This window comes from Branchiostoma belcheri, unplaced genomic scaffold (assembly GCF_001625305.1).
Source record: "Branchiostoma belcheri isolate BF01 breed outbred unplaced genomic scaffold, Haploidv18h27 scaffold22, whole genome shotgun sequence".
NCBI lineage: Eukaryota > Metazoa > Chordata > Leptocardii > Amphioxiformes > Branchiostomatidae > Branchiostoma > Branchiostoma belcheri.
In genome coordinates this window covers 3,164,598-3,190,847 of record NW_017803713.1, presented here as the reverse complement: position 1 = coordinate 3,190,847, position 26,250 = coordinate 3,164,598, and the positions used below count along the sequence as shown (strand labels likewise).

The 26,250-nt window shown below is 40.9% G+C and overlaps 1 protein-coding gene across 1 annotated transcript; it reads right to left on the bottom strand.

The window, feature by feature from the left end:
- Positions 1-524: 524 nt before the first annotated feature.
- On the bottom strand, positions 525-24,459 carry LOC109470229. Its single transcript, XM_019769075.1, has 26 exons — positions 24,282-24,459; positions 23,859-23,962; positions 21,169-21,261; positions 17,882-17,980; positions 17,492-17,590; positions 14,833-14,931; positions 14,214-14,312; positions 13,937-14,035; positions 13,669-13,767; positions 13,102-13,197; positions 12,675-12,806; positions 12,198-12,459; positions 11,842-11,961; positions 10,930-11,049; positions 9,407-9,760; positions 9,064-9,179; positions 7,723-8,897; positions 7,465-7,529; positions 6,913-7,206; positions 6,319-6,755; positions 6,091-6,216; positions 5,090-5,355; positions 3,444-4,015; positions 3,037-3,120; positions 2,491-2,565; positions 525-2,335 (listed from the first exon to the last, which is right to left on the bottom strand). The coding sequence occupies exons 2-26, from the start codon at positions 23,889-23,891 to the stop codon at positions 1,119-1,121; spliced, it is 6,231 nt and encodes a 2,076-aa protein (XP_019624634.1). The 5' UTR covers positions 23,892-23,962; positions 24,282-24,459; the 3' UTR covers positions 525-1,118.
- Positions 24,460-26,250: the final 1,791 nt, after the last annotated feature.

Genomic DNA, 26,250 nt, shown 5'->3' with positions numbered 1-26,250 from the left:
TTGAGCACAGCAGACTGTTTTGGGCACGGCAGACTGTTTTGGGCACAGTAGACTGTTTTGGGCACAACAGACTGTTTTGGGCACAACAGACTGTTTTGGGCACAACAGACTGTTTTGGGCACAACAGACTGTTTTGCTGTTTGACTGTATTTTAGTAATTATCTGGCGTAAGTCTCACGGGCCAGGCTGTAGATGTTCAGTCAAATATGATACATGGAGAGGGCGTCAAGGGAACGCTACATTCTGTTTGTAACATTTTATAGGCAGAATAAAAAAAAAAACATTTCCATATTTAGCCAGGAAGGTTTCAATTTTGTTTTAAACATATACAGGAAGGCAGATGTAGCGGAAGTATTCTGGTTGTGCAAGAGTTCCAGAGTTTGCAACAACGCAACTATAAAAAAAGTTTTCAAAATCATATCCAGTTGCTTGAGTAACTGTTTTTTGGCGTATAAAAAAGTTACTCCTCTTGAAAATTACGTGTATACGTAGTAGAAAAAACTTAGGTGGTTGGTACAAAGCTAACAGGTAAAGTTAAGGGTAGCTCTTTTTCAAAATACAGGGAGGCAAACATAAAAACACACATCTGACAAATGCTTATCTTGGTGACAGTTTCAATGTTACAAATCAGTATTAATCACAGATAAACAATGATCAGGTTAGTACCAGATTACAAAACTCATTATGTTCCCAAACTAAAACAGTGTACACTATATATCTAGTTTTAGATCTCTCTCATATTCTAAACTTTTGGCAACACTTTCTTATAAAACAAAGTACTGTAAATATATTAGTCATAATAGCTTGTCATTCTGATGTACTTAAGGAGATTTAAAATTTAGCGACATCAATGTACATCTAATGTACATTCACGGGTTACTTTGCCATAATTTCAATGTGTGTGGTAGATAAGGCCTGTATAGAGACAATAGTCAGCGCCAATGAATACATCTTTGAAATTGATCATGAACATGGCAATTAATAGATGAGGCCGCCGTCAAAAAATTCTTTGCTTTAGAGCATATATACACACTATGACACAGTGCTGATTGCATTAACCTGTCTGTGGCCCAGAATCAGCGATAAGGAATATAAGTGGAAGTAGACGCGATCTAAAGTCAATCCGTCAATCCACAGACCCTCAGCAAGTTTTGGTGATGCTCTTCCCAGTACTTGGACTCCAAGAGCTTCTTCTTAAACTCTGCTGCTTTGTCGAATTCATGTTTAGAGTGATTCAACGTGTTCACGATCTTTTTTGCCCATTCTTTTGCATCTTCACCTAGGTCGGACTCCCTAACACTGGTTTCCACGATCCTGTGCCTCATGTCTGGATGGCACTTCTCCTCTTTGATCAAGTCCATGATCATGTCTGCCAGCCCTGACTTGTCAGAGATGAGTACGGGGATGCCTGCTGCGATGGCCTCCAGACCGATCAGTCCGAACGGCTCGGCACGGGACGGCATCAGGAGAAGGTGGGCCTGCTGCATGTCCTGAGCAATATCCTTCAGTGTTCCACATGGAAGCAGTGTGGGTTTGATCTTTCCACTGTGCAGGTTCTCCTCCAGGATTCTCTTGCTCTCTTCCCAGTCATTTTCACCAATCCCACGAACACGCAAACCGACGTTTGTCACCTTCTGTGCAACATCTCCCATGGCCCGTGCTACGAGGTCATGGCCTTTCAGCTTGTCCCCTTCGGTCACTCTCCCGACAAACAGCACGACTTTCTGTCCTCCTCCTGGTCTAACAGAGATGTCCTCAAAAATTTGGGATGGTCTCGGAAGAAACAAGAAGTGTTGGATTGTTTCGTTTGACTTGTACTTCGTCTTGAAGTATTCGTAGATTTTTCTTCCCAAGGAGAACACGGCATCTGCATTCTTGGCATCCTCATTGATGTCTTCCAGCTTCTTCCCTGCAGCCATCGCTTTCTCAGCTCCCCTGTAATACTCCGTCTCCTCTGGCATATCATGGTTGAAAAGAACCAATTTTGCTTGTTGACAGCGGTTCTCTTGTATGCTCTTTGCAGCTTCACTTGTGAAATCTGCATGGCCCACAATGCACTTCAGATCCTGCGGTATATTTGGGTAGTGAATGATGTGGTAGTCTGTCAGCCATTCCAAAGTTGGCATTTTCTTCTGCCTTGCACTTTGGACAGGCAAATGCAGAATGACACCATCCTCTGTGGCACACTGCTTGTCTTCTTCAGATGCTTGCAAAGCCGTAGCATGAACTGTAGCACCATGAAGGTTAAGAAACTGCGCCACCTGACGGCTCGTGGTAGACGTACCTTCATGAGACGTGCCGTACTTATCGTTAACCAACAGAACGGATGGGACCTCTGCAAAAATACTCAGTTGTTAATACATTTTGTAACATAAAATATGCCAATGAACATAATAATGCCATGATACAAAACGATACATACAGATGCCATGATACATAATGAAATTCATAATAATGCGTATCCCTTCTGTGTCAAGGAAATACCATTACCTTGCTCGGTCTGCACGGCTTGTGAGAAGGGCAGGCTGACAGAAACCTGGTCACTCCTACCTTCAGCGACTCCATCTACCAAGCAAACAGAAACACAGATTCATGGAGGAAAGCATACATACGCCAAGGAACGTGATTCTTACGTTCAAGACATGTGTACTCGTAGCTAATGGCATTTATAATCTACTGTAACATAACATAACATAATATAACGTAACATAACATAACATAATATAACGTAACATAACATAACATAACATAACATAACATTACCTTACATGTATATTGCATTTTTAGTAAGTAGTTTCGTGAACATCAGGTTTTTAAAGATGGCATTAATAAAGACATTAAGCGTTTATTTATTGGATTCAGGTTAAGGGGGTTATTCTAGAAACATTCTGTTGGCACACAGCATGTTTGTGTAGTTTACAATTGGTAGGACAGTGTTAAGTAGCAAATGCAAAAACACAAATTGAGTGCTACATATATATAGGTACGAATAGGTACACTAAATTTTGCTGGATTGCAATTCATTTTGTTCATAACCTCGCCTTGCTTTCTTTGCCAATGCGAGTCTGTCGCTTGGTCCGCGAGTCTGACTGGACCGTCGTTTTGGAGCTTTCCTCTGGTCTTATGTCAAAAAGAAAACACATGAAGATTTTTCCAACTGCATAAAATCACGTCCATCTGGTGGAATATCTTCCCGGAACCCAAAAAAAAAAATACTTACTAACTTACTAATAGGTATGACTCATGAAGTAGGTTAAGAAGCATAGGTGACTCTCTCGCAAAAAATGGTAAGGGTGTTTTTCTTTCCCTAAATTTATTTTAGAGCTTGTAAGGGCTACTACCCTGTCCTAAAAGCAGGCTGCTAATATAAAACTGGCTTATATCTTGTTTCTCCTAGTACATAAAGTTGTTTCTCCTAGTACATACACAAAAATAACACCTACCTTGCAGAGAGTGCAGATAGACGAAGGCCGAATTTATCTGACGAATGGGGTCTGGCACTGGTTCACCTGATTTTGACAGTAGTGTGAAATGGACTGCTCCTTCAAACTTCCCCTTTCCTTTCTTCGGATCTCGCAGCCTTAGTCTGACTGATTTTGTGTTACAGTTCGCCAGCGGCCGCGGGAAGACGAACTGAATACCAAGCGGCTCCGGTGGAATGTCACGTGGATTTCCAATGACGTCCTCTTCCTCATCAAACCGTACACGGATTTTCTCCTCCTTGTGTAAGGTGATCACTTGTTGGAACGGCGGTGGTGTCTTAAAGTTATCTGCTCTGAAGACCTCCGTGACTTTTATGCCCTTCTCGATACACAACAGGTGAATGCACCTGTTGTCTGTCGTTGCCTCATTGGGACTGATAATGAGATGCACTTTGTCGTCATTGTACCTTGTTACAAGGACTTCTATAGCTTTGGGTGCCTCTTGATTAGCCGCTTCGTCCTGCTTTTCTGTACTAGTGTCAGCAGAGGTGGAGGCTTCTGTATAGCTGTCTTTTTTCTTGGCGCCGACAATGCTAAAACAGTTGAATATACGAAAGTAGATTAAACATATTGCTTGATCAATGATGAATTACTTGTAATCTCATTAAAATACTCGTGTTTTAGAGTCCATTCCGCGTCACCGAGTGGGATTTTTCTCCATGTTTCTAATACGTTTGAATTATTTAGAAGAAAAGAATACCCCAGTAACAAAAGTTGTAAATATTTCAAAAATTTGAAAATGAAAATTTGAATATATTTGAATTCATTTATGTATTTCTGAAACATTTTGAAAGTGACTGTACAAAGATCTCTTTATTTAGAATAAATTTGAACTACCCATTTCACTATTCGAAATATTTAAAAATAATTCAAACAAATAACCAAATGGTAGATGTGGGTAATTGCCCCCATAAAAGTAGGTGCTAATCCTACTCTTTTGTATTCTTCTGTATATTTTTAGATTTCACTGCTGGACACTGGTGGCTCTTTTGTTGTAAGGCATCAATGCCTGATGCCCAGGCAGACTAGCCTGTACTTCACAGGTTATTTTCCTTAAAATTTCATCAATACTTCCATTTCTTTTGACAAAAAAGGTTGAAATGAAGGTCTTTAGTATGTTTACAATGTATTTTAGGCTTTATCATGAAAAAACTATTTTTGAAAATTCAAGATTTATGATCCAAAATGGCGGACATCTTAAATTTGCATGACGTCATTTTATGACGTCACCGGTGTTGCTATGGGCAACATAAGACTTAGTACACCCTAATATTCTGTCATAAACACTTTTGGTAAAGTTATGTTGTAAACTATTTAGTTTTTAGGGAATAACCTATCTAGACGGTTTTGGCCAACATAATCACATTAATGACGTCATAATGACGAAACATTACGTCATAACGACATAAAAATTGCAAATATGATAAATTTTTACTAGTACATCATCCTCTGAAAATTTGGTGGTCATACGGCATACCGTTCGCGAGTTCTGAGGGGGGGGGTGTCAAAAGAGCCCCCCGGTCCCACCATGCTAAAAAAAGCCCGGTCTAGATAGGGTTAAACAAATATTTTCTTATTGATTTTTTAAATCAAGATATGTGTAATACCTGCAAAAGTGACACGTTTTGAAGGTGATCGTGTCCTTGGTCTCTCGAACCTCGGTGTTAAATACCGACCACTGGCGGCCTTGGCCTTCAGTCGACCTTTTCATCAGGATGGTTCTGCCCAGGTCACAGGTACTTTTCCATGTCCAGGGCAGGGTGACAGTTACAGGTCTTAGAAAGTCTTCCTCGGTGTCAAGGTGCACGGTCAGTACCGGTGTCACAGCCGAGAAACTGTTTGCCAAGGTCCCATCTGTGGGCAGTATGTCAACCTATGAAATTAAGAAAAAAATTAAGACTTAGAGCCATAAATATCGTTGAAGAGGTTCATCAGTCACGTGGAATTAACAGTTAGTAGAAATTCTTCGATCAGTGACTGTATTTTTGTAAGGTAGATTACGTACCTATTACGTAGGAAGCGGTCCACATCCAGTTGGAACGTGCCGGGATGAATCGTAATGAAGGTTGGGAGCTGCCCAAGTCCTACCTACCCCTATTCCGCAAGGAGGCGGGGGAGGCCAGAAGATCCACACAAGTCTCGACCTAGTCTCGTGTTCTCGCGAGACTAGGTCACTCCGTGATCAAGGTGTACAGTCGACACCGAAAATTTGGAGGTACGTAATCTACCTTACAAAAATACAGTCACTGATCGAAGAATTTCTACTAACTGTCTAGAGCCATAAAATAATGTAAATGTACATAATGTAAGTTACATTTCAATTTAAAATGTTATGTAGAAAACATAAAGAGATTTACAACATCTACAACATTATATATTTTTTTTAAATTAATGGCTTGAAATTTCGTCTTCACCGATAACTGAGACATATACAGGAAGGCAAAAAAACAGTGCTATTAATTAAGCTATGCTTTCCCCTACTTCGTCTAGGAGGCCGCAGTCGCTGGGAGTGATTATGAGGTCGGTCTAACTTTTAGACACAGTAAACAAGCCTGTATGCACTACGGTAAACAGCAACACAATTCAAACCGAAAAAAGACGATCTTACCTCAAAAGACATGAACTTGTCCGTCTTGACGCATCCTTTCGGAAAGAAGATAGTGACACCATCCTCCACAACCGCGCAACCTTCAGCTGTGATCTGGCGCGTGTACAGTACAACAGAAGACGACGCCTGTAGAAACAGTACTACGTGTTAGTCATTCTGTCTGAAACCAAAGTTGACTTTTATGAATCGTATCATGCACAATGAGCATGACTACCGAAATAAACACACCTTCCTTAGGATTTGTGCAGCAGTAAGACTGATTTTGGTATTGGACAGTGGTTCTGCAGTCATTGGTACTTCTGTTGCTGCCATCTCCAACATCCCTGCGCAGCGCCTGTCGAGCACCTCTAGCAAACGCTCTCTGGTTCCTTCAGGGTACGCGAAGACCGGAATGACCAGGTTCTTGTTCTGTACACAGAATTCGTACCCGAGCGTGGACCAGTGTCTGCTGTGGAGAGTCTGCGGTGTGATGATTGGTACGACCATCCTGACGTTCCGTGTAAGAAGATGACACAAGAGTTTGTCTGTGATGATTTCTTCTGGTTTGACGACGTCTTCAGACACTGTTACACCGTACCTGCTGGAGGACTGGACTAACTGTTTCAATAGTGGCTGGACGAGCTTGTCATTGTAGTCTCCAACGTGTAGGAGAACAATTTCATCCCCTAGAAATAAATGCGAAACATCAATACTTAAATCGAAGTATCAGGCAAAAAAAGCTGTTAAACAAGACAAAGCATCATCGTTGGGGAGGGGAGCAGGGAAATCAGAGGCTTCAAACTACAGGAAAAGTAATTTGAAGACGATTTTAAATCAGGGTACCTCTCTCTTCTCGGAGAAACATATGTGCTCTCTCAGGTAGACACACTTCCACGGACGCGCCCAGCAAGCGACGGCACATGTCTCCGGCCCTGTTGACGGTCTCAACCAACTCTTTGCACCTACCGACGGATGTGAGCTCGTGTCTGATCCGATCAACCTCCGCCAGACTCAGGCCTCTGCATGCCTCCAAATAGTCCAGGATGGGTCTGATGGGTCTGATCGTGTGGAGTGCTTCCTTGTCAGCTTGACTAGGCGTGGGCTCTATTATCACCGGTCCAGAACCTCCTAAGTTCTCTGCATGTGCAACGTATTCTAGTTAGTAACAATTGAAACACTATTTAAAGAATTATGAAACAAAGACTAAGCTTTAACTTCCAACACTTAGATTACAGAATTGAGACTTACTTACTAGGGGTAGGTCCCAATTCTGTAATAAGTGTTGGCAGTTAAAGCTTAATCTTTATTTCATAATCACTTGTACCAACACAGATGAACTTTCATACTATTTAAAGAAGATAAGCTAGGTAAAATCAGACATCTGAACGGCTTTACCTGCACAGGACGTTGTCTTATCACCTCTGCCACGAATCCAGACATTGATGAAGTCTTCTGGAAAACTGAGATTAAAACTATCAGTTAGTAACCCATGGCTTACTGATAGTGCAATGTTAGGAACATACAAGAAGTGAATAGCAGGCACCTAGGTACCTTCTTGTGTGTTTCCATCAAACAAACGTGCAAAAAGAATAATGTGCTAGTCAAATAGAATTGTCCCATTTACTAAAAGAATAGACAATTAACTGGCCTCACCGACTTGACCCCGTTGCCATTTCTTGTTCGATTTCAGGCAGTGGGTGGAATACTGGTGTACCTGTTTCTTCACCTGTCTCCTTACCGAAGCACCAGTTATACTGGATGGACGGGATCCAATTCTCCTTGATCTCGAAGAGACAACTGCTGAGGAACTTTCTAACAGGAAGACCCTCTGTGAATTCTGTCTGGTCTTCAGCTTCAGCCGACAGAACTTCCACCTTCAGGTAGTGCTTCACTTTAGTTACCACGAACTGTTGCTTCACATCATCGGTAGGGAAGCGACCGCAGCCGGCGAACACGTGGGACTCTTGAAAGCCGAACCTGCGTACACAGATGGCTTGAAGACGATAGAACATGCCACTTGGCAGGAACATGTTGTCGAATACGACATATAGAGGATGCTGGCATCTCGTCATGTGCCCTGGATACAAGGTGCTGTCGTCAGGCTTTGCGGCCAGGAGAGATGGTACGAAGTAGATCTCTTCTTTCTCAGGTTTGTCCGCTGTGTCACCAAACCCACCGATCGGAGTGGCGTTGCAGAGTAGGTAGTACTTTTCCATCAGTCGCTTCAGGAAGGGCTTGTGCCGCAGTAGGAAAGGTTTCTGCATCTTCTGATCTGCTTTGGTCCAGATGATTGTCAACAGCCGGTCACTGAGGATGCCGTCGATCTCCAGCCTCCTCCACATCTCGGCAACCTCCCCATCTATGCTCCTATCCTGCTGGTACTCAGGGACGGTGATGATGGTCTTAAAGACGTCAATCATCACCTGGGGTCGAAGCGTCACGTGATCACGAAGAACGGGTTCGTTGATGAAGATGATGTCACCAAGGTCGTGCAGGAATGTCAAAATGTCGGCAACAACGCTGTCATCCGCGATGTCCACGTCATCACTCCGGGCCAGATCTATGACATCTTGGAAACGGCAGAATGGTTCGTCCTCTCTCCTCTTGTTCATCAGTTTGGACTTCAGGTGAAGCCAAGTCATCGGGACCTCCTGGCCCATGAACCACAGACCCTTCGCCACCTTACGGAGGTATTCTCGGAGCTCGTCAATGTCGCTGTTGTCCTCGTTGAAGTTGTCAATGACAAATATCTCTGGTAAGACGTGTTTACCGGCGGCCTCATCACTGATGTGATCACGTATGTCTTTCTTGTACTTATCAATGTCCGACTGAAAGCAAGAGCAGTAATTCACTTTAAAGACCTCATCCTACTGGATCGTACGGATCGTACGGAATCGGAGAAAACAAGCCAAGGTTGATACCCCAGCCATGAATATCAACTAAACGTTTTAGGGCAAAGGCAAGCTTGAAGACTATACGTAGACTTCTCCATACCTGGTCGACCTTGTCCTTGTGCGTGAGGACTAAGACGACACGCGGCTCTCCTTCCTGCTCCCTCCCGTGCACCAGGTTGTGTGTGCGGACAGAGTTCAGCCAGTGGTCCAAGTAGTCTGCAAAAGTAGAGACGTCTTAGCATTTTCGTGTATGAAATTATCTTTGCCTAAAATATCATTTCAGCTTTTCAACGTTATATATCTTTATGTTATTTAAGTTCTTTTTAAATACCAGGTCCAAGCCTTGTAGTAAACCGTCATGACATAGATTTTGCAAATAAAACCGACTGCATTGTCACCATACTACGTAGGGCTATAGTTATAGAAGTACTAGTGGTATGTACCTCTTCCAGTTACGAGGTTGTCCGCTGCCGCCTTGTAATCCAGATCAGGAACTTTGTCGGACAGCTTCTGCAGCAGTGACATGACCAGGATGTAGATCCCGCGGTACGTGAAGAAGCACTGGTGCGAGCCGTAGTACGTGGCCTGGCCGCCGAAGTCCCAGAGGGAGAGACGTGGGTGTTCGGCTGTTCCCAGTTGCTCCTCGGTCGCGCCACCTTGGAGTAGCTCTCTGGCTTTTGTTATGACTTCATCCGGAATGTTCTGTTTATGCTGTTGAACCGTGGAATCACCCAGGCGTACCTGTTGAGGTTGTATTTGTCGTGACGTAGTCGTGGCCACACTTTCTTCTCTCCCTGCTACGAAAGATGTGTGTTATAATTATTTAATCGATCTAACTTGAAATCTTAGTAGTGTACCTGAACTAACAAACTTTACCTCTGACATTCATTCTTTGGGATCTTCTGACCTCATTCATTCTTTGGGATCTTCTGATCTCTGTAGAGGCCACCTATTACATCAGGCAATAATTAACTTAATTAACTAACTTAATAAATAATTAACTAACTTAATTAAATTGTCGCGCCAAATTTGATGTCGGATAGCGTCTGAACAGCTTGCGCTAAAACCACCAAACTTGGTGACTTTTCCTAAAATACTGTTGGCAACAATTTTGTATGAATGAAAGAAGATAATACTTTTTTTGTGTTGCCATGGCAACGAGTTTCTGACATCCATTTTTGCTAAATTTAGTAATTTTCATTTCAACAGTAAAATCTTAAGGGTTTATGTCAAGTTAAACATCTCATGTGATTTATGTAAATTTAAGCTTTTTCTTGAAGAAATCTTTTTTTTCAAATTCAAGATTGATGATCCAAGATGGCGGATGGCTAAATATGCATGACGTCATAAAATGGAAGAAGTGATGAAATTTACCCTGTATATAAATAACCTGTATACACCTGATCTAATTATATGGTCCGCCATTTTGGATTTTGGCCAATAACTTCATCAAATTAGCATAAACTGTGCATTTTTAAAAACAAAATTTACATAAAATGCTATGGGCAACAGAAGTTTTAGTACACCCTAATTTATTCTAATATTTATTTTTGTTAAAGTTATGCTGTATACCATTAAGTTTTTAGGAAATGACCTATTTAGACTGTTTGGGCCAATAAAATCACATTAATGGCGCCATAATGACGTCCTAACGACATAAAAAAATTATTGTTTTGATTATTATGATTATTATGATTCTTTTTTACTAGTACACCATCCTCTGAAAATTTGGTGGTTATACGATATACTGTTCATGAGTTTTGAGGGGAGGGGGGCGGATAAAGATTCATCCTGGAAGGGGAAGCACCCCGCTTCCCAGTCCCAAGAATGCCAAAAAAGCCCGGTCTAGATAGGGTTAATGACGTAAATTTCCAACTGACAGTCTCACATAAAGCAACAAGTTTAATTTTCTACATCTTCTATAATGTGCATTTCTAACTGGTGAAAAAATATTTGCATTACTCACATTCTTTCTCATCTTCTTTCTTCAATTTTGGTGTCTGTTGACTTTGTTTCGGGGTATCTTTTTTCGGCGGTTTCTCTTGCTGCGTTTGCTCCCTTGTCGTGTTTTGAGCATTTCCTGCGTCTTATATGAACACAAGTAAATCGGTGAGATATCACTGCCCCTTTGTGTGTTTGTTTGTGTTTCTAGAGACAGAATTTCAGTAATACGTATGATGATGACGTTAGTAGAATTTTTTCAATCAGTGACTGCAGTTTTTCAAAGGTAGAACCACGTACCTCCAAATTTTCGATGTCCACTGTACATCTTGATCACGGAGTGACCTAGTCTCGCGAGAACACAAGACTAGGTCGATCAAGATGTACAGTCGACATCGAAATTTGGAGGTACGTTGTTCTACCTTTCAAAAACAGTCACTGATTGAAGAATATTCTAATAACTGTTAATTCTACGTGACCGATGAACCTCTTCAAGGGTATGATGACGTAAAACTAAAAGCAGTAAAGAGGCGTCAATTGCTTTGTTCTGTGTATCCATTCTAAAATGAACAAAACTGTCTGCTTTCAATATTTTTGGCTATAAACCTCTATTTTCCTATCAATCAATCAATCAATCAATCAATCAATCAATCAATCAAAACTGGTTTATTGGTACAAAAAGGCGTTGCAGCCAAAGGCTGAATTATGCCTTCTGTAAATTACATACATTGCACATTTAAAAGTCTCTTCAATATAATGTAAAACAATGAAATAATACATGTCTATATCTATATAATTATTTAGTACTAGATTGCTAAGCTTGCTTTAATAGGCCAATCTCGACATCTTCTAGATCATTTATCCTGAACGTGTGCATTAGCATTCTTGTCCTGTAAGTGTATAGCGTCCATTGATATATAAAAGTGATATTGGATACCTGTAGGTTTTTTCCTGACTGCTCCTTGGGTTTGTGACGATGTCTGGGTGCGTGCTTTTTTCTGTTCTTGTTGTTCCGCTAAGCGTTCTGCCATGGTTTCTTTGAATTCGTCTGGCTCCTCTGTAAGCAACATATGCCATATATTGTATGGTTAGTTGTTAAACCTGAGGTCAGTTGGCAATTTCATCTTAAACAAACATGATTTGCATGTTGTTTTCTTGTAATTTACTGTTTCTAATATCATGCAAAATGATTATGTATTATTGCATGCCAGGTGCTTCTGGTTCCAAACTCCCTAAGTAGCAAGGTCTAATTTCGTGCCAGATGATAGATGATTTTCAACATGTTTTTCGGACCTTTTGCCTTCCGCCAAGTCTTGGTCTTCACGCTGGGTGAAATCTCGATGCCGTCTGTTATCGGTTCATTCTCCACAGCCTTCTCTCCCGTCAGCCTCCTGACGACACACGTCTTCCCGGATCTGAACTGACCAACCACGAGCCCGCGCACGCTGTGCATCGGTCGCGACCCCTGGCGGCAGGCCTGGAAGTACAGCTGCTGCATTCCAGGCCCACGCAGCTGTATTTCTAGTGGGACACTGCTGCCTCCTGGATGAGAAGGCTGAAATTTGACGGAGGCTGTATAATAATACATTTACATGTCTCTATAGATAGGTCACAGGCCTATTTCTGAACCATATACATAATATTCGGAAGTGTGTCAGGCTTAATCTTTACTAAACCGCCCTCGCAGATTAATGCTTTTACACAATGCATCTCTCACCAGGATGCCAAGGTTAAGGAAGAGTCTTACACATAAACTTTGTAGCGACTCACATTATTCTCATCTTCGAGCAGCTTCAGTATTTCCTTTCTACCGCGAGTGATTCGTTCTCCCTCGTCTTTGTTGTATGCAAAAGCGTCCAAGGTGTCCTTATCTGTAGCGATGTCCTCCGCCGTTCGACCAACCTTGGAATAAATATGCTGGCAATTATAGCCTCATGAATGTTGGAATATCGGATTATATAACCATGCCTTACAGTAGGTACAGCAGGTAAGCCCATATCGAGAAAGAAATTGGTTTGTAGGTGTTTATTCCAACAACAGCTTCCCATTGCCTTAGGGTAGTAATAGATATGCAAAAAAGTGGATCATTATATAAAAAACAGTCTTATTCTTCATCCTCCCCCAAAGTAAAAAGCCAATATTCTATTGCTGAATTGGTGGTCAGGTATTTTTCAGAGAAGACGAAGAATCGACTGACCTCGTTCCTGAGGCTGGCATCAGCCCCGTACTGCAGCAGTATTTCCGCACACTTGGGGTGACCCCTTGTAGCTGCGTCATGAAGGGGAGTGTTTTCCTGTTGGCGAATTCAGGCATGAAGCTGTGTAATTATTTCACCCTTTAATAGTATGGTCAAATATCAACTCCTTATAAATGTATAATAAGTTGTATAATCAATCTCTGACTGCAAGCTCGCTTGAAGCCATTCCCTAACTTTGCATTTTATACTGATTGCTTTTAATGATGGATAATAACGGTAGCGCCACAATTCATGCTTAATCATGCTTTATGGCACAAAAATGTATGATGTATTTAGAAAGTTATATGCTGTATAGTCCCTTTCACATCTGCACCAGCTGCATGTCCAATGGTTGTCAGCAAATAAACCGATAAGTAAAAGATGGTCGACAAATGAAACAAAAGGTGTTGCAGAAAAACATTTCTTGTACCACAGCAGTCAATCTATTTTCATCATGATAAAAATATAAAACACAAAATATAAAATATAAATATTGCTTCTGTATTACATCAGTGACAGTATACTTACGCCAACGTCCTCTGCGTTCATATCTGCACCAGCTGCCAGTAAAGCTGATACAGTTTCATGGTGGCCATTCTGGACTGCCATGTGCAGAGAAGTTCTTAGCTATAAAACACATCAGATAGTCATCAGTATGACTGATCAGTAGGACGGATAAAAGTACACTTATATGTGTTGACACTGATTATCGCAGCTACCAAATGTACCGCTTCAAGATAGATATCAAATCATAAATAACATTACAAAAATGTGTAACCATAGTTCATCTCCTTACCGTATCATCCCGTGCGTTCACATCTGCACCAGCTGTCAATAAAGCTGATACAGTTCTATGGTGGCCATCATGAGCTGCCAGGTGCAGGGGACTCAATTGCTGTAAAACAAAAAAAAATATGGTTTTAGTATGTCAACAGAAAGGCATGAATTTTGTATGCATATGTTTGAGGCATTGCTAATGACAGCTACCAAATGTACCGCTACAAAAAGATGGCAAGTCTTCTATGATATTTCACAAAGATATTGTACGGAACAACCACAATTTATTTCCTTACCCCATCATCCAGTGCGTTCACATTTGCTCCAGCTGTCAGTAAAACTGATGCAGTCTCATGGTGGCCATTATAGGCTGCCATGTGTAGGGGAGAATCTTGCTGCAGTAGAACACATCAGATGGTCTTCAGGACGGACAACTGTGCACTTACGAGTATAATTGTGGCAAATCTAACGGTATTTAGCAAAAGTCGCTATATGTAGAAAATTTCTCTGTATGCAATAAAGATGGCACGGTTTTGGGCACCAGATGACTTTACTTTCCAATGCTCAGCGCAGGTAAAGCCATCAAAGGCCAAGCAAGTGTACTCGACTAACTTAACAATCATGTCAGTCGATATGATATCACTAGTATGAGAGAGTACAATCTTAAATGAAGCTATATATAGCTACCTGTCTGTAGCGGAAGTGCCGCCGGAAGTCACGAGCGGACGCCTACATACAATTCTCTGTGATGAGGCCCAAGGCCCCATCACCCCATGATGGATGTCAAATCTTACAATATCAGATATTTCTTGTATCACAACCAGTCAGTCTACCTACCTTGTTGTCCTGTGCGTTCACAACTTCAAATATAAAAGATAAATAATGCTTCTGTATTACAGCAGTCAGTATACTTACGCCATCGTCCTCTGCGTTCACATCTGCACCAGCTGCCAGTAAAGCTGATACAGTTTCATGGTGGCCATTCTGCGCTGCCAGATACAGGGGCGTGCTTTGCTATAAACACACCAGAGGGTCTTCAGTATCTGTATCTGTATCAGTATAGCCGGTATAACCGCCCTTCGGCGTAACACACCAGCTAGATATGGCACAGTACAAACGTAACTACGTTCACTCATTCTTATAACACGGCCAAAGGAATCTGTTATGACTACTGATTGATTGATGACTGGTTTATTATTCACATAAACAAATACATAGACAATACAGGTTTAAAAGTCGGTGGCAGCCTAAATGGCTGAATTGTAGACTTTTTTACAATTTAAAATCTTGAGAATATTATTGAGGAGTCTCCGTAACAAGTTGTCTCGGAAAATTGTTTACATCTATTCTTAATACCCGCCTAACCAAATTTCTTGATGAAAATCAACTTATTTCCCCGAATCAGGCCGGTTTTAGACAAAATTTTAGTACATGCGATAACATATTTATCATAGATACTCTTCTAAGTAAATATTTCGCAGGAAATAAACGCCTCTATTCCTGTTTTATTGATTTTAAAAAGGCATTTGACAGTGTTTGGAGAGAGGGCCTCCTTTATAAACTGCTAAATTCAGGAGTAGGGCGTAATTTTTATAAACTTGTAAAATGTATGTATTCAAAACCACAGACCTGTGTCAAAACCCACTCCGGCTTAACCCCACATTTTGTAACAAAGAAAGGCGTCAGACAGGGCTGTAACCTAAGCCCTACTTTATTTAATTTGTTCATCAATGACCTTGTAAACGTGCTTGATAATGATGATTGTTCTCCACCCTCACTGCAAAATCTATTCGTGTCGTGTCTGTTGTATGCAGATGATATTGTTATATTTTCTGAAACCGACAAAGGATTACAATGCGCTCTCAATAAGCTAGACGACTTTTGCAAGAAGTGGAGACTTCAAGTCAACCTAAAGAAAACAAAAGTTATGATATTTAACAAATCCGGTCGGTCATTCCCTAAACAAACATTCTCTTTTGGAAAAGACATGATAGACATAGTCTCTTCCTACTGTTATCTAGGTCTGACCATAACAGCATCAGGCAGCTTCTCCCTGGCTAAAAAACAACTGTCGCTTAAGGCACGTAAAGCCATGTACAGCTTAAAATCTCTCACTCGTTCCTCTGTCTCCCCAAAGTGTTTACTGAGAATATTTGATACATGTATTAAGCCAATTCTTCTGTACGGATGCGAAATTTGGGGCACAGAAGCCATAAATGACAACTCACCAATTGAAACTACTCACCTGCGTTACTGTAAGAATATACTTGGGATTTTTAGAAATAGTAGTAATTTAGCATCTAGGGCTGAATTGGGCAGACTGCCATTAGATATAGATATTTCACTACATGTTATAAAATATTGGCTCCGACTTGTACAAATGGATTGTAATAGGCATCCGCTGCAAGCTGACGCTCTTCTGTTTCAACAAAATGCGCATTGTCAGAGAAGAACATTACTACAGCGTGTGAAAGAGATATTAGATTCTAGTGGATATTCTTATTTGTTCTATTCGTGTAATTCTACTTGTGATATCAAAACTGTATGCACCATGTTAAGGTTAAGAATTTCTGATATGTATAAACAAACTATTTCCCACAAGTTAAATATTGATTCTGGCAAGCTAAGGTTCTACAAAAAATGTAAAACAGCATATTCTATGGAAAAATACCTGGACTTAACTGATTTTAATAATCGCTCTGCAATAAGCAAATTACGAATTAGTGCCCACCCTCTCGAAATTGAGAGAGGGCGGTACAAGAAGCTCCAAGTGTATGAACGAATTTGCAAACATTGTACGTTGAATACGGTGGAAGACGAAACGCATTTTATATCAAATTGTACCCTCTATGGCAATGAACGAAATGAACTCTTTGACGTAGCCTCCAAATTCTACCCAAACTTTCACACATATACAAATGAAAAGAAAACCACTCTCCTCTTAACATCCGAAAACCCACAAATTATAGAAAAAGTGGGATCCTTTGTCTTCCTCTGTCTTCAAAAAAGAAGTCAAACCCAGTAGTTTTTACCAGTAGATTCTTAGTAGTTATCAATAGTTCTATATGTACTTATTGTCTGTTTTTATACCATATCTCTTCTGTTTCTGCAATTAGCCCTCGGGCAAGAATTTGCAATAAACAATTATTTATAATTATTATTAATTGAGACTTCAATACAAACACTACATATACATAGAAAATACAATATCAAAAGTACGAAAAGCCTGTTCGGTCAGTACAACAACCAGTAAGTTACAGAACTTGCGTATCGTTCAGCAACTTTGTCAAATAGTACATAGGGCTCTTAGTGAATCGGACAGTTCTGGGTCTGAGAGTTTGTTGATTGCTGTTTACTCGACCTTGAACGAATGACAGTCGAAAGACAGGTATTAAACATTCAATGATGATATATGAATATGATTCTTTATTGACTCGACAAAAGTACTGGGAGTTTTGCATTGTCTACCACAACTTCGAACAAAGATCGAACAAAGGTCTACATGTTCGGATAAAGCCATCGTACTTACAGAAACATATGATACATCTGATCTGAACACTCATCTCTAACTCACCAATGCCGTCCTTGCGTTCACATCTGCACCAGCTGTAAGTAAAACTGATACAGTTTCATGGTGGCCATTATAGGCTGCTAGGTGCAGAGGACTCCATTTCTGTAAAACACACCGTCAAACAGGACGGAAAAAGTACACTTATGGTGCTGATATTCTTAATTGCAGCTACCGTAATTATTGTACCGCTATAAGATATAGATATCAAGTCGTACATAAAGTTACAAACACGTGGCAACAATTGTGCAACTCCTTACTTTATCATCCCGTCTATAACATTTGCTTTTAGTATGTCAACAAAACGGCGTGTATGTTGGAGGCATTGCTAATGGCAGCTACCAATAGTACCGCTACAAGAAAGGTGTGGGGAACAATTACAGTTCATCTCCTTACCTTATCGTTCAGTGAGTTCACATCTGCACCAGCGGAAAGTAAAGCTGATACAGTTTCATGGTGGCCATTATAGGCTGCCTGGCTCAGCGGACTCCATTGCTGTAAAACGCATCCTATGGTTTTTAGTATGTCAGCGGATAGTATGTGTGTTGGAGGAAGCGCTTATGCCCCCATCACATTGTCGACGAGCTTCGGCCGTATTTGTCAATCGCCGAAAGATCGGCCGATTTTGAGATCGACCGACGATCGCGCGTATTTTCTGCTTGAAATTCGTCGCTGTCACATTGTGCGAGGCTCGGGCGATCGCTTGGCAATACATCTATGATAATGAAGTCCCTATGACATGGCACGCAGATGAAGCAAGGCCAGTGTATCCACCTAAAATGAATAGTTTGACCAATTTTTATGTTTGACCTGTCGTTATATTTTTTAAGCAAAGTAATGGAGCGGACTGGCAAAATAAAATAGAAATACAAACAGGAATTCTGTGAAGGATCCAACTCAAATACTACCAAAGAGCCACAAATTTACACTACCGTCTGGTTAACACAACGACCACCTTTTTAACCAAACGGGAGTCGGCCGAAGCTCACTCGACAAACGGGCGTATGTCGCCCGAGTTACGGTCGACGATCTATCGATGCTCGCACGATCTATAGACCATTCAACCAAAACGTACAAGACATAATGATTATCATTATCAAAATCTTTTTATACACGCGTACCTGAACAAAGATATATTGTTCTAAAACTTTGCCTGTATACTTCTGTCTAAAATAGTATGAATCTTCCGGTAAACAAGCCATTCATATATATATTCTGTATATACAAAGTAGACAGAGGTAAAATATAAACTTCAACTAGTAAGTAATACATATCACATGACGTTCTTGTGGGCATCCTAAGAAACAAGTCAACCTCATTCCAGAATGAACATGACTTTGTGTAAACGTCAATTTATTATACAATCATCTGAAATAAGGCCACACACCTCCTAAAGGGACAAGAGTTAAGGATTCCATGTGCGTTCAATCAGTTGAGGTCAAAATCTAGGCATTTGGCCTTATATAGTTAAAACCTCGTCATCTTTTAAAGTGGTTTTGTTTATAACGAATGTTGATTTAACAAAAGGACAAAAAGGACGATTTTGTCTATTTCTATCCTTTCTCGTAAACATAACTTTAACAATCAATGGGACGTTGCTCCTGCAAACTTTAAGTATACTAAAGTTTAAGGATCCTAAGGAACAGCCAGGCCGTGAGTGCTCCCAGGGCTAGGACAAAGCGGCTCCAGCAGTCCTTTCTCCACAGGGCCATAGCCCTATACAACAAAGAACTGTCACATCACTAGATTTATATTTCCTAAACCTCATCTGTATATAGTTTTTTTTGCTTGGTACAAATTTTTATGTATTATAGTGTAGGTGAGGGTTTGTATATACTGCTTGTCCTGCCTATTTTTTTGTTCTGTACGCAAACTCTTTCAATTCAGGGATTTCATCCCTGCTGCAAGGTTTGCTTTTTGGTGTTGAAATAAATAAATAAATTCAAAATTTGATGGAATTCAAAATACTGTCTATGAAATCTCAAATAAATGTCACAGGTGCTGAATAAATAATAACTTCACAGGAGCTCGGACGAGGCTCGTAGAACCTTTGTCCGACACTGGCACGAAGCCCGCTCGAAGCACGCACGATTTTAAAACTTTGCGCAAGTCGGGCGAGGTACGGAAGAGGGTCGTCCGAACATTTCGCGAAGCTTGCGCGAGGGTCGGCCGTATTCAGCAACCATCGCCCGATTTTCAAAGACAAAATACGGCCGAGACTCGTGGGATGTACGTCCGAATATCGGTCGACTCTCGGTCGCACAGGGGCGAGCTACGAGAGAGCTACGCGCGAGCTGAAAACGAGCTCTGCGACGTCAAAAATCGCCGGCGACTAGTCGCTTGATGTTAGAACGTTTCGCGTGTCAGCGAGCTTCGAATTCGGCCGACTCCGAAAAGTCGTCGGCGATGCCGAAAATTCGCGCGATGCGGAACATCGAGCGTACTATACGGCCGTAATAATACGTAAATGTCGTTTAGAGCTCGCCGACTAGTCGGCCGATCGACTTACGCGCAATGTGACGGCCCCACACACATAGTTTTCAACAATAAATGTAACTGTAACTAGAAAGGCCAATATTTGCTTTGGAGCAAATACAGCGATGGGTTCACCACATTTTACGACATGGCAGGGAAAGAATGAGAAACACAAGGGAAAACAATGATTTACATTGATATAACTATAATATGAAGTAAAATACAACTAAAACAACAGTTGGATAGCTATTCCCTACTTTATTGGTTAGGATTTTTAATTGCATAATGCAAACTGTTGATTTTCAAAATAAAAAAAAACGTACCATGCCCCGCATTCCAATGCTGGAGCAGGAAAGCTTGAAATCCCTACCAAAACACTTGAATACAGACATACTGTCGGTATGGAAATGCTCTGTGCAGGTGTTAATCAAGTTAAATCCCAACAGCCAATCAGCAAGAAGAATAGAGGAAAGCTGCATGCCTATTGGTTGATGCCCTGCATTCCATTGTGATGACTCATGCCCAAACGTGGTAAACAAGGCACACTAACACAGTAATACATTTGCTATAACACAGCCAAAAAACTCAAATAAAACCATTCTAAAAGCCTGTATCACAATAATTTAAAAAACGCCTAGGGGTATTTGCCCACTGTACCTCCATACCAAATTTCAGGACCTCGGGCCCTAAAATGAAGAAGCTGAATCCATTTAAAAAATGGCAGGAGAAGAAGGAGAAGGAGAAGGAGAAGGAGAAGGAGAAGGAGGAGAAGAAACATCAGAAAAAGCAATATGGGTTCACCACCACTTCGTGGTGTGGTGAACCCATAATAAACGTTAACTACCGTAGCCGACAAGTAAACGCCTGCGTCGCCTGCGCAAAGACCTGCGTCACCTGCATGAAGACCTGCGTCGTTTGCGCAAAGACCTGCGTCACCTGCGCGAAGACCTGCAGCTGCGTCGTCTGCACAGGAAAAACAATCTGCGTCGTCGGCACAGAGGAATATTCTTCTGCATTGACGTTGCAGGTTTTTTTCACTTTCCGGCCACATAGTTAAATGGAGTTGGCTACATTGTGATTCTGAGCTGCAACTGTCACAGAAGTATTGCATCTGTTTCGTCATACATGAACACGATATCAATTATATTTTGTTAAAGAAGAGCAATCCCCACCAAGATCACCCAACAACAGAAAACATGGTAACAAACCAAGAAGCCACCACCAGCATTAGGGTTGACTCTCTCCGCTAACAGCTGCTGCACTCTGTCCGTGTCTCCTTCTTCTGCAGCCCTCGGCAGCGCCTATAGCGGCGGCAGACAGGAACAGGAAAACACTCATTTAATCAGAATGTACACATGTGAACGGTTTTAATCTTTTTTTCTCGGTGTCATAACGAAGGCCGCGGTGGAGGTGTTGCTATCTATGTTAGGGATTCTATACCTGCTGAAATCATGAATTTTATTGAAATACCCACAGAACTCGAGTGTCTGTGGATTCCTTGTTAAACCCTACTGGCTGCCACATTCCCGTTTGCGCTGTTTATAACCCTCCAGCGTCTTCGTACCAAGAACAGAACTGTTATATAAACATCTCATTGATAGCATTGATAAGGTTAATACCAGGTACCCGCTTGAGGGAATCTGTGTTTTAGAGGATTTTAGATGATGATGTTTCCAGACTGAGTGTTCTTCGTCAAACTCCTAACAGGGGAGAAGCCATTCTTGATTTGAAAAAAAAAAAAAAAAAAAACTAATTTAAAATCACTTTATCAGAATCCTCGGATTGAGGAACCTCTGGGAACGAGTGACCACAATACATTAATATGGTCTCCCTGTGATCATATACCTTATACCTTATATATGTCACAGGGGAGATTGGGATCCAGGGGGATCCGGAATCCTTCTAGGAAAGATTGGAATCCCTATCTCCCCTTGGAGAATCTGGAATCCTCCGAGGGGAGATTGGAATTCCTATCTCCCCTAGGGGAATCTGGAATCGTCCTAGGAGAGATTGGAATTCTGATCAGTAGTATATCCCAATTCAGTAGTAGAAGTACTAGAACTCATACATTGAATCATTTTCACACCGAAATTTTCAATCAATTTCAGCAATTGCAACCAATCTGTAGAATTCTGCTCTCTGCTGCTGTTCATCCTCCGGCATCACTTGATCAGTATGCTGTCACTTTGACTGGCTTGGTAGAGGGAAGCAATCCCTTAGATACCAAGTCCCTAACAACCTGGAAAAACTGTCTTTTGAGTCACTATCTCACAATGACCTGATGCAAACATCTTAGTCTGATTTACAATTTCACTTACCTATGCTGAAAGTAATTAAAGTTTAGGTGTGAAATAACTTAGTCTATTTTCCCAAGCATTTTGAGGCGATCATATTTCTCCTTTTAAAATTGGAGATTGTCCTGGAAGAATTCCCACTTGTCCTAGGACAACTTGGAATTCCTATCTCTCCTAGGATAATCTGGAATCATCTTAGGAGAGATTAAAATTCAGATATTCAGATCCCAGTTCAGTAGAAGAAAAACTTGAATTACAGTCTCCCCTAGGGGAGATAGGAATTCCAATCTCCTATAGGAGGATTCCAGATTCTCCCAGGGGAGATAGGGATTCCAATCTCCCCTAAGGGAAATAGGAATTCCAATCTCCCCTAGGAGGATTCCAGATTCTCCTAGATTTTTATTACATTCGGCAAGAAGGTTATGTTTTCAGAGGCGTTCGTGTGTGTATGTGTGTGTGTGTGTGTGTGTGTGTGTGTGTGTGTGTGTGTGTGTGTGTGTGTGTGTGTGTGTGTGTAAACACGATAACTTGAAAAGGCCTTGATGGATTGTCTTGATACTTGGGAGGTGGTTTAAAAATGATTAGATTTTGGACCCCCTAGCGGCTTGTTATGGTACTGCAGCTGAACTTCCGGTTTTGATATCTCATGATCTAGACATGTTAGGGTGACGACATTTGGATGGTAGGTAGGTCTTGTACTCGGGAAGAAGTAACGTGAGTGAGCTGCTTGCTCAGGAACTGCAGGGCTATCTGTTTGAAAATATTCAAAAGAGGATAACTCAAGAAACGGTTGATGGGTCGTCGTGATTTTTGGTATATTGGTAGCTTACGTGATGCTTGATATAATTATGTGACAATTATGCAAATATGGAAGTAATTTTCATAATTTATGAGGAACTTCTATAAATAAGCTGCATTCTATGGTAGGACTACGGAAGCTTGTGACATTGGTTTTGAGAACGAGAGAAACACAGGCAGATATTAATTATGTAAATGTGGACTTAACTTGCATAATTAATGACAAAATTCTATAATTATGTGTGTTAATGATAACTGCCTAGAATTTCATACTTTTTGGAGTCGGCCGGTATTTGAAAGTTCGGTGAAGGTGAACATCATTAAACATAATGTATTCAAATCAGGACCTCATTTGCATGAGAGAGAGAGAGAGACAGAGAGAGATACTAGATAGGGTTGTCAGAAATGTCACCACTGGGTGTATCTTTTCGGGATTGGAGTGCTGTGGGGTTTTCATGTTGGTGGTTTTATTGACTTGAGCGCTACAGGAAAGAGTCGCAGTCCTTAGGATTGTATGTTAAGCTGTGGCCCACTGTTTATGGGAACATATGTCCTGAGACAAAAGTCAACAACCCTACAAACATATGTTACACCGCCCCCCCCCCGAACATCTAGCATTCAACATTGACCCAGAATCGACCTTGACCTTCCTTTTCCCAACCTCATCCTACCTACCAAACATTATAAAGATACATGCACCATGCATACCCCAACTTATAACTGATTACAAAATCAGTAACCCCTAAATATGGTGTAACTAAACACACAACCTTCTGACGAAGATAATAAGAAGGCATCTAACTTACCTCCTGTTTCCTCGTCCGTTCTCTTATATCCATAGTTGACCGTGCTACATACAGCACCTATCTCAGGTGACACCTGCTGCACTTCAAAGAACTAGATTTCTTTCCTGTATCGCAGAAACACATACAGACGTAAAGATACTTTCATGTTCCAAGCCAATGAAGCCGCCTTACTATTGCATATTAACTACAAACATCGATATATAGCCAGGACAAGAACAGTCTCTAAAACGTTTCGAATGAGCAAAAGTATCATTTAAAGCCATCAAAGCCATCTAAACATAGTGAAAATACTTCCTTATTCATTCGACATCAACATTTAATCTGTATGCTGGAGAAATATGCTTCAATTTCCAAGTGTTTGTACTCCATACCCTGCTACTCTTGTCAAGGGTACTATATACACCTGTTACTTCCGGGTTTTACCTGAACTTTTCCAGAAGTGTCTCGTGAGAGTTTGATCACCGTGTCCAGTTCTTTATGACCTCTGGGAGGGTCTTAGACTCTCCAGGAATCGAAGGCTGTTGGTTCTGACGTCACAAGACGCACAGGTGAGTCCTCAAGGCGTCTTAAAGACGGAGTAGGTCCGCTATACGTCCGCAGGTGAGAATGGGTCACATGATTCATAGCGCACGCGATGACGTATTTGTAGTAACGGGGTGAATGACCTCGGGACGGTTTGCCGGTATACTGGCTGTAGTTAGTGTGGGACGTGTATATCTTAGATGACTGTTAACCTTATATAGCTTGTATATCTTAAATTCATTGTTAACATTATATAGCGTGTATATCTTAGATGACTGTTAACCTTATATAGCGTGTATATCTTAGATTCATTGTTAACCTTATATAGCGTGTATATCTTAGATGATTGTTAACCTTATATAGCGTGTATATCTTAGATTCATTGTTAACGTTATATAGCGTGTATATCTTAGATTCATTGTTAACATGATTATATAGCGTGTATATCTTAAATGATTGTTAACCTTATATAGCGTGTATATCTTAGATTATTGTTAACCAGACTTTCTGCAACCTATGATCCACTGCTCACGAAGTCACGTGTTATCTGTGTGACGTAACGGAAGCGGTAGATTGTTTACTCCTTGACAAAGACTGGAGTTGTACAGTCGAACATTTGGGTGAGTTCATTTTCTTGTGTTGGAAATTACAGTTTAAACTTTCTTCATAATTTGTAGGTCTTATCAAGTCTTTAAGACGTACCCACCTACCAAGTGTCATGACAATGCATATCAAGCTTCTTGATTTATGCTGTTTACAGACAAACAGACAGACAGACGGACACACGCTACTGAAAACATAACCTTCTTGGCGTAGTCTTTTGGTCAATTTTTTTTGTTTATTTCTGTAACAAAGTCATTGACGTGCTGGAAGACGTACATGTAACATATAATATCTGCGAATTCAGGGCAGCAAAGCCTTTGACCCACAGGTTGTTCACCTCTGACCTCACGATACGGCGGAAGGACAAAGCTGTTCGAGTTCCGGTTCACGTGAGGAGAAAAAACGTCCATAGGAAGCAGGTAAGGCTTGTATCCTTTATCATGTATATATTTTTATGTTGTAGTTATCGCAATTCAATTTTATGTATACATTCCTAGCTAGATGATATTCTAAAGCTGTTAAAAGGTGGGAACTGATGTAAAGAAACATGCAATTCAGCCTCCGGGCTGCAAAATGTTTTTAATCAATAAACCGGTCATCATCATCAAACGGGCAGCAAAGTATTCTCTAAAAGAGGGTAACAGTTTAAGGTCACTTTAAGGTCACTCTAATAGATGGCAAAAGGATCACGGTAAAGTTTTTTCAGGGGTTATTTTATGTGTGACTGTCGGTACATTCTTTAAGGGGGGGGGGGGCAATCAAATATTAAAACCACTCAGATTTTTACGTGAGACCGGTACCCTCGCCAACTAAAGTAACACTTTGACATTTATGTGAATATTAGAAAAAAGGAATACAATGTAATATTTTCACAGACGTTGTAGAAACAAAGTAGAAAAGCGTTATTGTCGACTTTGTAGAAGATCTGAAAGTGGACATTTCCAGATACTTGCCCAATTATCTGAAACTGGGGTGAAAGCTATGATTGACAGAATAGGGTCAGACTGACTGTAGAGACAATAGGAAATTGTATGGTACGTGTGAACAGTTTAAGGGGCAGTGGGTGAAAAGGGCAGGGACAGACAATTAGGACGGCCTGCGTGCACTTTTTACACAAGGCGTTACTAATCAAGTCTTCGTAATCTGTAGGCAGCCGCCCCAAATCATCGGAATTCGTAATCAATATATTTACCTTTAACGCGTAACTGTTTATACAGTAATCAGCTCCGAGAATTTTATGTAATTCGTAATCGGCGGTGTTACTACA